The following is a 14,784-nucleotide window of genomic DNA, read 5'->3' on the forward strand; positions in this document are numbered from 1 at the left end:
TTACACAACGCCCTCGGCGCCCTCGGCACACGGTCCCATCTCATTCTTACCAGACTGATCAATCTCGACCTTCTCCTCAGGCTCCCACATAGCCTCACGCATGAAAGTACTCCTCGCCCGAATCTGAGGACCCTTCCAGACCAACACAACCGGCACAACCGACAAAGCAATTCCAATAAAACCAAGCAGCGTACCAGCCCAGCCAAAACCAAGGTTGCTGAACAGCTGAGGCGAAGCCAGCGGCAAGAAAGCGCCAAATGAGTTCCGGCCCAGCGAGGCAGCCGAGAGCGCAGACGCAGCATACCGCTCATACGCATCAGTCAGGTAGTTCACAACAGCCATGTAAATGGAATAGATTCCAATACCTGCGGCCGTAATACCGATCGTCGGGACAATCCAGTGCACATCAGGCTGGCTAGCCCATCCGTACCAGAACAGACCAGCCGCGAAAAGCAAGCTTCCCGGAATGGCAGTGTACAGTCGCGCTTCGGGGATCGCGCGGCCCGGCTTCTCGGTGTTGCGTTTTGCGGAGCGGAAGTAGAACCAGTCCTGGATGGGGTTGATGATTGTGCCGATGACGGCGCCAACGGAGATGGCTAGTTGCACGAGGCCGGTTGCCAGCGTGCTCCAGTGGTAGTTTGTCGAGTAGGTTTGCACCACGCTGGAGAAGAACAGGTACAGAATTCCCCAGGCGAAACTGATCCAGAGCGTGAAGAAGATTACGACGGGTTCCGAGGTCAACATGCGGGTTGGGCGTTGGAAGGAGATCTTTAGCAGGGAGAGCTTGTTAGGTGCGTCGATCTCTGCGGCGGCGTATATGGGTCGTCCGGTTTCCTTGCGCAGCTTGCGGGCGCGCGCTTTGAGGATGACGTCCGGTCGGGTCTCACGGAGGATGAACCAGAAGACTGGGATCAGAGCTGCGTTGTAGATGATCTGGATGTAGAAAATCCTTCATGGCAAGTCTGGTAAGCTTTTTCTATCACAGAAGGAGCAGCAGGGGAAAGACAAACTCACCATCTCCAAGGCTCACTTCGAGGAATCTGCACGATCGCAGAGCCAATAAACGGACCAAGCGCAATGCCAACAACACTAGTGAATCCGAAAATGGACATAGGCACACTGCGGGCCTTCTCGCCAAACCAGACATCACTAATACTTCCTCCGACAATGTTGATAGACACTGACGAAGCACCGCCACCAAAAAACCGAGTCACAACCAGCGTCGCAAAGTTCTTCGCAAACGCGGAGGGAAACAGCGAGATCACCAGAATGATATAGGCCACAAAGTAACCAGGCATTCGGCCAGACGATTCAGTAAGTGGGACGAAGATCAACGGCCAAAAGGCAGCGCCCATGTTCCAGGACGTGGTCGCCCAGTAAAGGTTGGGGAATGGCGAATTTTGAACATTAAACTCGGTTTCCATCCAGTCATTTCCAGAGCCGTATGTTCCTGCCGGAAGACCTGTCAAGATGGAGCTGGGGTTTGTCAATTGGCGCTGATGGTTCGGCAACAGGGAGAGGATCTTACATGAAGCAGACAGTGAGGGTAAGGAGCCACTTGTATTTCATCTCCCAGTTGAAAGGGTTATCGGGATCATCGGGGCCATTCCAGGTGTGAATCTCGATATCCTTATAATTGTGGACCTCATCACGAACATCGGAGGAAAAAAGCCCCTTGAATCTGGGGAGAGGTCAGCGTCAAATTCAGATGAAATGACATTCGTCATGAGCAACTGACTTTCCCAGTAAGCCCGGGCTAGAATTCGACTGCTGCGCAGCAACAGGCTCAGTCACCTTGTGAGGCTGAGCCTGAGACTGCCCGACCTCATGGATTGAGTTACCGCTGCTCACTTGTTGAGCCATTTCGTCCAAATTTTGTATCAGACGTCAGGTCCAAGCTAGCGGGGGAGGAAAAAAATAATAAAAAGGCCTCGGAACCGCTCGGTTCCCTTTTTCTCTCTCTCGCCTTCTCGGAGAGAGTCCTTACATTCTGGAACTTGTTTGGGGGCCTCCAGAGTCTGGTAGCCCCGATTATAATCCGACTCGGCATGCCGAAAGCCAATTAGTTTGGCCCGGCTTCTTTGAACTACTCCTTCGGGAAGCCGGTCGGGATCAAGTGGCAATCGTTTCGGAGTGCCAATTAACTTCTCCGGCGCGCTGCATGGCTCCACCTTCCCTTGCGGTTTTTGTGGGGCGCACGCTCATCCTTGCCAGCGATTCCTTGCTGATGCGGGTTTTATGGAGATGGTTTCAAACCGGTTCGCTAACGAAATTTGTTCAACTTTGATTCCGCTCGTGTCGTGTGCCTTTTCTTTTACTCCGTACTTCCGAAGTGGATTCACGTTCGGGTGTGGCTTGCCTTTGCGTCTTGGTTGATCGACGGCTTGCGAATCTACTGAATATCATGGGCATCGACTGTCTGGTGCTTTCTCGGCCTGCTGTACAGATGGTTAGTGCAGTTAGAAATGAGACTGGACAAACCACATCTCTCATATCCGAAGAGTAATTAGTATAACGGTTATGCAAGTGCAGCGGCCGAGGAATCCTTTGTCTCGGAGGTGTGGAGAGCATTCTTCTACATGATGTCATATGGGCCACCCGAGACTATCAATTTTTTGACTCGCTCTTCACGAAGAAACGAACGTGTGGGATTGTGGAATTGTGCCTTGCAGATTTATGCTAAAATTTTTGCCCAGCGCTTTGGGCCAGTCTTATTCGTCTGTCACGCCATTTCCCGGGGTCTTCCTGGGGGTCTTGGTGGTCTAAGTTGGCGACTTACTCCTCTTGCCTTCCTTTTAGTGATATCAGGTTGACACAAATCTATATTTTTTCAGGCATCCAAGCTAAACTATGCTATATGATTGAGACTTTCTCAAAGGAATCCAGCCCTGGAGGAATTTTTATGGGCCATTGGGGTGTGGGGATCTGGTTATGGGACGAAAAGCACCGGTGCCTGTCGTTGATCACAACTGGAAGGACTGCTAGAATCTCCAGATTACTACGATAGGAAGAGACAACCACCTTAAAACGATGTGGTTCTTCTAAAAAGCCAGCGCTAGAGCAATCTATCTCTTTAGCTACAAGATGACTCTGTTGTTTGCTCAACTTGCAAACCCGCCAAGCCATCACGAGATAATCCCCACGATCCCCAATAAGTCATTCCAATAGTCCAACATCCATCCAAATACGACAATGAACTTGTTGCATGCGCCCTCTTGTCTTTTCAACCGGTTTTCCGCGGGAAGAACAACCTAGGTTAACAAGATGACCAGCTCGGCAGCAGCGGCTCGGACCTACAAATATTGCCGACAGATTGGCGAGCGAGCGGAAACATTCCATTGGGCATGTCGGCAATCACCAAGCCACTCCAACCACTTTCAAGAATGCGATCGGTTATCTACCTATCGTAACGACGATAGTCGACAGCCCCTCACCCTCGCCCCATCATCCGGCTCCAGACCCTGCATTATCGCTGCGATATGCGCATAACCCAGGATCGCAGGCGATCAGATACTCGTGTTTACCCCACACCGGGGGTAGCAGTGTTACATACGACTTTCTTTGTCGAGTAACTCTGGGGAGCGGGGCTGTTCGCCTGGCGGTATAAATAAGATGGCTGTGGCGGCTTTCACTCGATGATTCTCTTCCAATTAAGATTCTGCGTACTACGGTGTGGTACAACAGGCAATATGGCAATTAAAACAGCCCCGATACCCCCGGAAGAAGTCCGCAGGGCAATGGACAATGCCCTTGAAAAGGTCGCTAAGGGTCTCCGCGATTTAAATCACGCTGTGAGTCTGGAGCCGGAAATGTACTCGGTAGACTCCATCTCACGAAATCCAGATCTGGTCCAACCCGGAACTCGCCTACGAGGAACACGAAGCCCACGATAACATCTGTGACTTTCTCGAGAGCGAGGGTTTCACGGTTACCCGACATGCTTACGGTCTCGACACCGCCTTCGAATGTATCAGCGGTACGGAGGGACGACTTGTGAATTTCAATGCGGAATATGACGCTCTCCCGGGTATCGGACATGCGTGCGGACACAATCTCATTGCGACGGCTAGTATCACTGCATTCTTGGCGCTTGCTAGTCTGCGGGAAGAATATGGTATCGGTGGTCGGATCCAGTTGCTCGGGACACCTGCTGAGGAAAATGGTGGTGGGAAGGCGAAGCTGATTGATGCGGGGGCATATAGGGAGGTTGATGTCTCACTGATGGCGTATGATCCCCTTACAGTCTATCCAGTTAACTGTATGTGCTGATTCAATTCCAGACACGGCGGCCCGAAGAATATCACCGGAAAGCCAATCGACGGCGTCGCCGGTATCCTAATGAATGCCCGCAAAGAGCTCTACGTGGAGTATTTCGGAAAGAATGCACATGCAGGCGGAAATCCGTGGGAGGGCGTGAACGCCCTCGACGCGTTGGTCGGGGCTTACAATGGTGTTTCGACTCTCCGACAACAGATTATGCCTGATGAGCGGATCCACGGCGCGTTCTTGGATGTCCCTACCGTCGCGAATATCATTCCCGCGTATACGAAGTCTTACTGGCAGATTCGCAGTCCCAGTCTGGAGGGTCTTGCAAAGTTGATTGCGCGGGTGCGGAGGTGTTTTGAGGGTTCTGCTGTGACAACGGGGTGCGAAGTTAAAATTGAGGAGTGTGTTTTTAATGCTGCTATCTTTTGACGTCGAAAGTTTTGGTCACTAACGATGTTATAGGAAGGAGCTTTACACCGATATCGTACTGAATGATACCTTGTGCGAGAGGTATACCCTGCACATGCAGGAACTTGGCCGGACGTGCGAAAAGAAATATGAGAAGGTTCTGACTGGCTCTACTGATGCTGGTATGTCTATATTTGCCCTTTTCATGGCTTGATCTATTGACATTTCTCCAGGTAATGTCAGCTATGCCGTCCCGACGCTCCACTCAATGTTCGGCATCCCAACTCCCCCCGGCGCTTACCCTCACCACCCGTCATTTACTGCCAGCGCGGGAACAGACGAGGCACATGTGGAAGCCGTCATTACTGGTAAATGCTTGGCTCTTCTTGGGTGGGACATGTTAACAGATGATGTGCTCTTCAACTCAACAAAGGCGCAATGGGAGGGACAGGTCCCTGCTTCTGGTGAGCAAGTGAAATAAGATTAGCCCTGATATTATTTGTGCATTTCAGATAATAAATCTCGCGAGCTAAACTCACTTCGGATATACTGGAATCCAAATCTCGAAGAACGTAGTGCTATGATGCAGCATTTAGGAAAGGTATATGTATACGGAAGCAGATTTGGACTTTTCATCTGATATATATTTCGGACGACATTGATCAGACGAATACCAACCCAAGACCAAACAACGAAAAACCACCTCCTAAACGACACGAAATTAACCAGAAGGCCTCCAATCTCGTTTCAAGCCATTTAAAGACACCACAACACGAATAAACCATATCGTTGGCAATTCCACCCACCGAGAGCACTCTTCCGTCCCATCGCGGAACCCAAATCCGCCACGCTCCGCGCTGCAGCCCTACCCCACAATGGCTCCACACTTATTGCAAAATCTGCAGCATTTCTTCAACAATCTGGCCGGCTGGCCCAATGGCAAGGCGCTTGACTACGAATCAAGAGATTGCAGGTTCGACCCCTGCGTCGGTCAAACTTTTTTGTTGTTTTTTTCGTGATTTGAGTTGGATTTTTTTTGCTGCCTCGTTTTTCTTCAGTGGTGTTGAGGACCTTACCCCTTGCTTCAAGCAGTGTCGCTGAAAGTACTCTAGGATAGAATACCGGGCTGCCACCGGCCAAGCGCCGGGAACTTGTCTACACTACAGGTATTTTCACACAGGAGGATCATCGGAATCACGTTGCATTAAGACTTCATTTACACGCTGTGCGTTTACAGTCATGCAGATACTGCTGCAGACAAAACGGCTCTATTATGTATGGGGATATCAATCCGATCAAATAGGTTACAAGTTCACAATATCCATTCAAAGCAGAGTGCGCAAGGATATCAGACATTGGCACTATATCCAACGCCCAGGCCGCGTCGACGCTGGAGCGCATGCATGTACTTACGTCCCTCATCGACCCAGAACACGGAGCTGGCAAGGCAGATCAGCTTGAAGAGCGATCCGAAGCTCAGCGGCTCGGTCTGGAAGATGCGCTGGAGGAAAGGCAAATAGATGACGCAGGCTTGCCCGGCCAGCGAGCCGAGAACGGCGTAGTTGAACATCTTGTTGCCGAGGAGGGAGATTTCGCCGCGCAGGACGGATTTTCCTTCGCTGCGGCAGGTAAGGGCGTTGAACATGTCAAAAAGGACGAAGCAGGTGAATGTCATGGTTGTGTCATGGGCGGTTACGACGCGGGAGCGCTTGCCGATGGGCTGGCCGTCGTCGATGTCGCCCATTTCGTGGATGTAGATGGCGAGTGTGCCTAGCATGATGACCATGGCGGAAGTGAGGACTCGCTGAATGAGAGGTTTCGTGAGGACCCGCGCGGTCTTGGGGCGTGGGGGACGGTTCATGATTGTTGGGTCGACGGGTTCGACACCGAGAGATTGGGCGGGGGTCCGTCCATGAGAATGTCTGACTGTGGTTAGGAGGGATGAAGAGTGTTAAATTAAAGGGTGGAACCTACTGATCCACAGAATCTGCATGGCATTGAGTGGATTCTTGAAGCCGAGGGTAGTGCTAAGCAGGACCAGACTGAGGGCAGCGACACTGGTGCTCAACTGGAAGGTGATGAAGTTTTGAATATTGTAGAAAATGCCCTTGCCTTGCTCAATGGCACGCAGAATAGTTGAAAAGTCGTCATCCGTGAGAATCATGTCCGCAGCCTCCTTGGCAACATCCGTGCCAAGCTTGCCCATTGAAATGCCAATATCGGCCTTCTTTAGAGCGGGGGCATCATTGACTCCGTCACCAGTCATGGCAACCACATCGCCACGGGACTGAAGCGCGCGTACAATTTTCATCTTGTGATCGGGGCTAGTTCGGGCGAAGATGGAAGTGGTAGCAATCGCCTGGGCCAGCTCGCCTGTGGTCATGTGGTCGAGTTCATCACCGCGGAGAACAGATCGTGCACCGCCAGACTCATTGACGGGAATTCCAAGTTTCTTAGCGATAGCCACTGCAGTGGTTTCCGCGTCACCGGTAATCATGATAACTCGGACACCACCTGACATCAAACGGCGGATCGATTTGTGGACATCCCGACGAGGAGGGTCGTTCATGCCAACAAGACCGGCAAACACCAATCCGTTGTAGCGGTCGTCATCATCAGCAGGGCTGCCTCTGGGGGTATTGGACCGGCTGTTGAATCCCCTCATGCCCCGGGATGTGTCCCGAACCGAGCCGCTAGCAAAAGCAAGAACTCGCAGGCCCTCGCTGGCCATGTGCTCAGCAGCTTCGCGAATAGTGTTACGGCGAGGTTCATCCAGGATGACTTCACGACCGTCCTTGGTCAGATAGGTATCTGTGCGAGCCAGAACCTGTTCGACGGCACCCTTGATGTATGCAACATCTGAATCGCCGGAGCTGCCACTACCAATGATCACACCCATCCACTTGCGCTCCGAGCTAAACGGTGTCTCGGAAACGCGAGCTTTGATGCGATCACGGACATCGTCCTCGCCCAGGATATCCAGCAAATCGAGAATGGCGACATCGGTCGGCTGTCCAACCCAACGGCTTTTCACGGCGCTCGAGTTTCGGTCAACGGTAGAAGAAAGAACGGCCGCAGACGAGGCACTTGCGGGAGAGTTGGCGTGGATACGGGAGAGCCGAGCATTGTTTGCAATATTACCAACTCGCAGAATGGTTTGAGCAGCAGGACCAGGCGAGAGGACGGAGGTCATATCCCGTTGGACTTCAAATGGTTCAGTAGAGTCAAAGTGCCACATCTTTGTCACCGTCATATGGTTCAGTGTAAGTGTTCCTGTCTTGTCACTGCAGACAACATTGACGGAACCGAGGGTTTCGACGCTAGGAAGTCGTCGCATGATAGCCCCTCTCTTGGCCATGCGCAATACACCCAGAGCCAGAGTAACAGTAACAATGATGGGGAGACCTTCGGGAATGGCAGCCACGGCGAGTGAAACACCGATTGTGAACATCTCAAGCAGCTTACGACCTTGAAGCAGCCCAATGACGACGATCAAACCAATGACACCGAACGAGATGTAACTCAATTCCTGACCAAGTCGATCCATAGACAGTTGCAGGGGAGTTCGTGGGCTCTCAATCTCCTGAAGCGAGGCCGAGATACTTCCAAACTCGGTCTTTGCGCCAGTTGAAATCACAATCCCCTGGCCATAGCCTGAGCGAACAAGAGTACCCATAAAAGCAATGTTGTGCTGCTCATTGAGGCGGATGTCTGCACCAACGGCACCAGTCGCAGGAGCATCGTAGAATGGCGAACGGGGAGGTTTGAAGGAGCTAGGAGCGGCAAGAGATCCACCGAGTGTACTGCGGAGAGCGGCGCTAAACTTGACCACGGGCTCATTTTCGCCGGTCAAGTTGGATTCATCGATAGAAAGGTCGGTGGCGTTCGTGATGCGGATGTCAGCGGGGATACGGTCGCCTGTAGAGAACAGAACTAGGTCGCCTGGTACCAAGTCCGTTGCGGGGACCGTTGTCGAGGCCTTCAACGCAGCGGCCGCCGCGCCAGGGCTCTTGCTCCTCAATCCCTCTGATTCCGAGCCAGAGTCTCCCAGTGCGGTGTTTTCCTTTCCAGCAGCTGATGGAAGATCGCGAATGAGGTGGGCATAGTGAGGTACGAGTCGGTTCAGTGCCTCCAGCGACTTCTCCGACCGGTACTCCTGAACGAAGCCGACCGTTACAACGATTGTGACTGCAAGCGTGATACTGATGGCATCGTCATAGTTGCCCATCACGAACGAAATCCCGGCCGAGCCCAGCAGGAGCAGAATGAGAGTTTCCTTGAATTGCTTGAAGAATCGCAGCCAGAGGGGTTCCGGCTCTTCATGAGGCAATTCGTTGGGTCCATCACGAGCCAGGCGAATTTCAGCTTCCGCGGGTGTCAGACCATGTAAGAGGGAGGTATGAAGTCGTTCAGCCGTTTCGTGGGGTTCGAGCCACGAATATGTGGAGGTGGAAGCCTGGGAGTGCAGATCCGGGGGTTAGCGGAGAGGTGGCTTCAACGGACGCCTTGGCTTCGAGGGCTAAAATAACATGACAGCCATGGGAAACATCGGTCGAGAGGCTTACCGAAGAGGGCGCATCTGGTCGGCCACCTAGGGGGTTGGTAGATGCGGGCCGCGGAGACTCAAAGCTGGGTGCATTATGCAGAGGTAACGCAGGTGTCGTCGACCTTGACATCTCTCATGCCTTGGCGGACAGAACGTGGGAAAGAAGCGAAAGGAAAACGACACGTCGGGCTTAGTTCAGAGCGAGGCTCATCCCGTCTAGATCGGGAATTTGTTGTCGAAGGGCCACGTTCTTGACGATGCGATCTGGCAGCAACGTCCCAGGTGGATGGGGTTCGCAGAGGACAAGAGGGGAGTAAGGGAGCCGCGCAATGCAAGAATGAAAAGGCCGTCGGTAGACGAGAAGAAAGAACCCGAGAAAAACAGGGAACAGGGGCAAAATCTCAGACGCGCGGACTGGAATAGCGGTCGAATGCGCTTGGAAGGAGTGATGATGCTTTGCCAAAAGGAGCTAGTGACGGCGGAGAGGTTGATCCGAGCCGCATTAGGCAGGCTGATACTGGAGTCTCGACCAGCCCGACCCAGGAGTTCCGAAGTGGTACAGCGCCTAAATTTTTGTATCTTCGACTTTTATTTGCAAGGTTAGTAAAGAAATCTTCTTAATTCCATATTAGAGAGTTCGTATTTTAGCATCATTCCAAGCAGATCGTGTATATTGACAGCTGAGTTGTCCCTATACATATAAACTATGGTAGCATTGATGGATCGGAAATAAAATATTTGAATCGAAAAATCTACGAAGGGTGTATTCAGGAGGCTTTTGGAAAATAAATCATTTCAGGTCATGTCATGGACGTGATGGCTGTTGTATGCTGTAAACCTGGTACTTCTATGTGGCATTCGTTGAATTTCGCGACACAATTTCCCTCAATTCAACTGATCTACACTGTACATCAAAAGAATACTGTTAACTAGTTCTTGTTTATCACGATTTCTCGAGCCAATTGTATCGATTTGCTTGTTCTTTGATTTGCATGGACCCCCTAAGCATAACTATCGTTTTGTTGAGATAACGTAACCCGTAAGCGAGTGGATCATGTAAGCGAGCGGATCACCCGCCCAATTTCCGACCGCGTTCTGCAACGCGTCCTATTCAACCACATACCATGCCACCAATTCGCACTCAATCTCAACAAAATTCGACTGAGCAGGAAGGCCGAATCCTACTTGCTATACAAGCTCTCAAAAATGACGAAATTACTTCTATTCGCGAAGCAGCGAAGCAATTCGACGTTCCATATACCACACTACAACGCCGTATGAAAGGAGGCGCGTTTCGCTCTACCACACGCGCCAACAACCACAAATTAACCCAATTGGAAGAGGAATCGCTTCAAAAATGGATAATTTCGCTGGATTCACGTGGTGTTGCGCCTAGGCAAGATATGGTGCGAGAAATGGCCAATATACTGCTCTTAAAACGTGGAGAACGCACGCCTCAGTCGGTTGGTAGTAAATGGGTATATAACTATATCCAACGCTGCCCTGAGCTCAAAACACGCTTTTCACGTCGATATGACTACAAACGCGCGTTATGTGAGGATCCGAAGATTATACAAGAGTGGTTTGATCGATTCCGACAGGTCATTATTCAATATGGTATTCATGAGAATGATATCTGGAATTTTGACGAAACTGGCTTCGCAATGGGCCTAGCAAGCACTTCACGTGTAGTCACACGTGCTGAATACTACGGCAAAAGGAAGCTTATGCAGCCAGGTAATCGAGAGTGGGTTACAGCGATCGAGTGTATTAACCGATCTAATGTTCTCCCGCCGACTATTATCTTTAAAGGCAAAAACTTCAACTCAGCGTGGTTTACTACTCCGCCAAGAGACTGGCGCTTTGAAGTTAGTGCAAATGGCTGGACTACGGATCAAATTGGTCTTGCTTGGCTTGAAAAACACTTTATTCCGCATACTACCAACTGTCGACATGGGGTATGGCGGCTATTAGTGATGGATGGCCACGGAAGCCATGTTACACCTCAATTCGACGATATTTGCCAGCAAAACCAGATTATTCCAATCTGTATGCCTCCGCACTCTTCTCATTTACTTCAACCTCTCGATATTGGCTGTTTTGCTGTTTTGAAACGGCTATACGGACAACACGTTCAGGCTAAGATGCGAAATGGCGTTAATCATATTGATAAGCTTGATTTTCTGGCCTCATATCCTCAGACGCGTACAGAGGTATATAAACCAGCTACGATATCAAATAGCTTCGCCGCTGCAGGACTTATACCATATCAGCCACAGCGAGTGCTTAATATTCTTGATATTCAGCTTCGAACACCAACCCCTCCAACCAGCCGTGGTAGTGATAGTAGCCGCGATTTCATACCTCACACGCCAATTCATCCAGTTGATATCCGACGGCAGGCTTCTTCAATCAAAACACTACTACGGCAACGCTCATATACGCCCCCAAGTCCTGCTAAGATTGCGTTACAGCAGCTAATCAAGGGCGCTGAACAAGCAATTCATCAGGTTGCTCTAGTAAGCAATGAGAATGAGCGGTTACGCGCTGAAAATGCCCACCAAAAGCGAAAAAGGGCATTACCAAATCGGCGAATAGCTAATAATGGTGGGATGACTGTTGGTGAGGCTCAGGAGCGTATTGAGAAGGAGGCAAATGGTGTTGAAGCAGAGATCATAGACAATACGGCGGCGGCTGCGGTAGCGAATTCGGCCAATCAGAGAGCGCCGCCGAGGTGTTCAAATTGTTGGAATATAGGGCATAAGAGAACTAGGTGCCCTAATTAGTGTGTGAACAGTGTTAATTGAATATATTGGTTGGTGGTTATTTTATATATATTTTCGTGGCTGGGTAGTTGGGTAAGTGATCCGCTGGCTTACATGATCCACTCGCTTACGGGTTACGTTAACATAAGCGATGACTCAGCATTCCCGTGGTTTCCCAGCCCCCTCTATTTCATTCCAGCCGGCACCTGACTGGGAAGTTCGATGCCTAAGTTCCCATCGACGCGCAACTCCCGTTGTCCCATCCCTCGCGCCTCAAAGACGTGACTTGAACGCGCCTTTGTCTCGTCCATTTTTATTTGTACTTTTTTTAGTCGCATCCCCTCGTCCCTTTCGCCTGCGACCGAATCTTGCCCGTGATAGACATCGCCACCGTCTGTTGTTTTCCCGGTCCTCAGCGCGTCAACCCCTGCCACGCTTCACCCCGCGCCGGGCGGGTGTTGCCTGTACATCACTTGGATAGGACCCGTCGTTATATCATATTCACCTTTTACAGCACGCGTCATGTTCTACTCTGAGACTCTTCTGTCAAAGACGGGGCCACTGGCCCGCGTCTGGCTGTCGGCCAACATCGAGCGCAAATTGTCCAAGTCGCATATCCTCCAATCCGACATTGAGGGGAGTGTCAGCGCCATTGTTGACCAAGGCCAAGCCCCCATGGCTTTGCGACTGAGTGGTCAGCTGCTGCTGGGAGTTGTGCGTATTTACAGCCGTAAAGCGCGTTACCTGCTCGACGATTGTAACGAGGCCCTCATGAAAATCAAAATGGTGCGTATTCACTGATGCCCACGCGACATTCACTCGTTAAACATTGATGCTAATTTAATCGTATGCAGGCATTCCGTCTTACCAACAATAATGATCTGACATCCACTGTTGTCGCGCCGGGTGGTATTACACTCCCTGATGTGCTGACCGAGTCGGACCTGTTCACCAATCTTGATACATCGCTTTTATTCCCCCAAAACCTCAGCATGGAGACCGACGGCAAGCGTCCCGCTCCAATGGATTTCGGCAGCAGCCAGCTTCTCCCCGACAACAGTTACCGCCGCTCCGTCTCCCAAGAGCCGGCTCGCCTCGAGGATCACACTCTCGTTGACCTGGACCTGGGTGAAGACGAAATCCCTCTTGGCCTTGACCGCTCCATGGAAGTTGGTCGTGATGCCCCCCGGCCCGTCCTCTGGAAGATGATTACATTAGCGACTCTGGTAAACTGATTGATAACGACCTCGATCTCGACATTGGCGACGACGACGCTCCTCTGGATCAGATGGACATGGGCACTGATGCCCACGACAACATTGATAATCTGCTTCCGGACGGTGGAATGGAATTCGGCCATGGTGACCTTGATGGCGAGACCCCTCGCGCCGGTGACAACCGTGTTCGTGACACGGAAAGCCCCCTTTCCGATGCCGGCTCTGTTCAAATGCATCAGCTCGAGGAGGAGTACAACCGTGAAGCCTCTGCTATTGACATGAATGCTCAAGGCCCTCGCTCCAAGCGCCAAAAGGTGGTCAACTTCATTCCCATGGACCAAAAAACCCACTTCTCGACCACTGAGATCAAGGCGATGCAGAACGACCGCTCTGCCATCATGAATCCATCGACTCTTCTTCCCCGCGACCCTGTTCTGCTCACCCTCATGACTCGCCAGAAGAACGGTGACTTTGTGTCTAGCATCTTTGGCGAGGAGCGCGGCCGTGCCTGGGCTCCCGAGCTGCGTGGACTGTTGTCTCTGGACTCCGTCAAGAAGGCTGGTGAGCTCAAGCGCAAGCGCGACAGCGGTATCTCTGACATGGAGGTTCCCGGCGCCGACGTTCCCGCTCTGGAACTTGGTGATGAGGAGGCTATTGTGCCCGAGGATGAGGGTATCGCCCTCGGCACCACCATGAACCAGCACTCCGAGATTGACTTTCCCGGTGACGCTGGCAATGACGACCTGAACCTGGACTCTGATGACGGGATGAACGCACCCCTCGAAGACCTGGATGACACCATTCGCCCCGTTGACAATGAGCCCGTCTCCATGGGCACCAAGCACGCCGTCCACATCCTGCGCGAGCGCCTCGGTGACTCCGAGCAGAGGAAGAGCGTTCTGTTCCAGGACCTCCTCCCCGAGCAGCGCTCCACCAAGGCCGACGCCACCAAGATGTTCTTCGAAACCTTGGTGCTAGCCACCAAGGATGCTGTCAAGGTCGAGCAGAGCAACAAGGCCATCGGTGCACCCCTGAAGATCCGCGGCAAGCAGAACCTCTGGGGCTCCTGGGCCGAGGAGAGCGCTACCGCCGCCAGCCAGCTGGCCCAAGTTCTGTAGATGACTTGCTTTTTTTCATCACTGGGAAATACCGGGCGTCAAAATTCCATTCGTGTATAGCTGAGTTTGGGATGGTTCTTGGGTTTCTGGAAGATCCGATAATTGGTCTGGGATAGCGTTTACTTTTGCGCTGTCAGGAGTTATGGATTGGAGAATGGTTGTTTTATGTTTTTACGAGGTGTTCTTGATGGACAGTTTGTTGCTTCGGAGTGAGAGGTTACATGGGTTAGTAGTGCTAGCAACGTAGTTAATTGAACATACCAATCGATTCATGTGTTGCTTTATCTACAGTGTTCTCTGTAAATTGTGCCTAATGATAATGTATAAGTCGAAGCCTCGAATTTTATAAGACATTAAGCGTGAAGGCCTACCTATTTCTACATATCGAACCAAGATTGCGCTCCGAATCCCGCGCTGCCATGCATACGATCTATTACTGGCCGCCTTATACCAGTATGACCTGC

At 51.4% G+C, this 14,784-nt stretch overlaps 5 protein-coding genes across 5 annotated transcripts; 2 read left to right on the plus strand and 3 right to left on the minus strand.

Annotated features, from left to right (window-relative positions):
* N7532_003316 (uncharacterized protein) lies at positions 1-1,863 on the minus strand (the record flags this gene model as incomplete). Its single annotated transcript, XM_056615810.1, has 4 exons — positions 1-949; positions 1,015-1,476; positions 1,529-1,681; positions 1,739-1,863. The coding sequence occupies 4 exons, from the start codon at positions 1,861-1,863 to the stop codon at positions 1-3; spliced, it is 1,689 nt and encodes a 562-aa protein (XP_056476167.1).
* Positions 1,864-3,689: 1,826 nt separating this feature from the next.
* Positions 3,690-5,155, plus strand: N7532_003317 (M20 family metallopeptidase; the record flags this gene model as incomplete). Its single annotated transcript, XM_056615811.1, has 5 exons — positions 3,690-3,791; positions 3,844-4,226; positions 4,281-4,667; positions 4,729-4,856; positions 4,908-5,155. 5 exons carry the CDS (start codon positions 3,690-3,692, stop codon positions 5,153-5,155), a joined length of 1,248 nt encoding a protein of 415 aa, XP_056476168.1.
* Positions 5,156-5,586: 431 nt separating this feature from the next.
* On the minus strand, positions 5,587-5,879 carry N7532_003318 (uncharacterized protein; the record flags this gene model as incomplete). The annotated part of the gene is made up of 2 exons (XM_056615812.1): positions 5,587-5,829; positions 5,853-5,879. The coding sequence occupies 2 exons, from the start codon at positions 5,877-5,879 to the stop codon at positions 5,587-5,589; spliced, it is 270 nt and encodes an 89-aa protein (XP_056476169.1).
* A 143-nt stretch (positions 5,880-6,022) lies between these two features.
* On the minus strand, positions 6,023-9,350 carry pmr1 (Ca(2+)/Mn(2+)-transporting P-type ATPase PMR1; the record flags this gene model as incomplete). Its single annotated transcript, XM_056615813.1, has 3 exons — positions 6,023-6,600; positions 6,649-9,130; positions 9,240-9,350. 3 exons carry the CDS (start codon positions 9,348-9,350, stop codon positions 6,023-6,025), a joined length of 3,171 nt encoding a protein of 1,056 aa, XP_056476170.1.
* A 3,157-nt stretch (positions 9,351-12,507) lies between these two features.
* N7532_003320 (kleisin alpha) lies at positions 12,508-14,320 on the plus strand (the record flags this gene model as incomplete). Its single annotated transcript, XM_056615814.1, has 3 exons — positions 12,508-12,771; positions 12,840-13,211; positions 13,274-14,320. The coding sequence occupies 3 exons, from the start codon at positions 12,508-12,510 to the stop codon at positions 14,318-14,320; spliced, it is 1,683 nt and encodes a 560-aa protein (XP_056476171.1).
* Between the last annotated feature and the right edge of the window lie 464 nt (positions 14,321-14,784).

The sequence above is a fragment of the Penicillium argentinense genome (assembly GCF_028826775.1).
Source record: "Penicillium argentinense strain IBT 30761 chromosome Unknown utg000004l_segment0_segment0, whole genome shotgun sequence".
Taxonomy (NCBI): Eukaryota; Fungi; Ascomycota; class Eurotiomycetes; order Eurotiales; family Aspergillaceae; genus Penicillium; species Penicillium argentinense.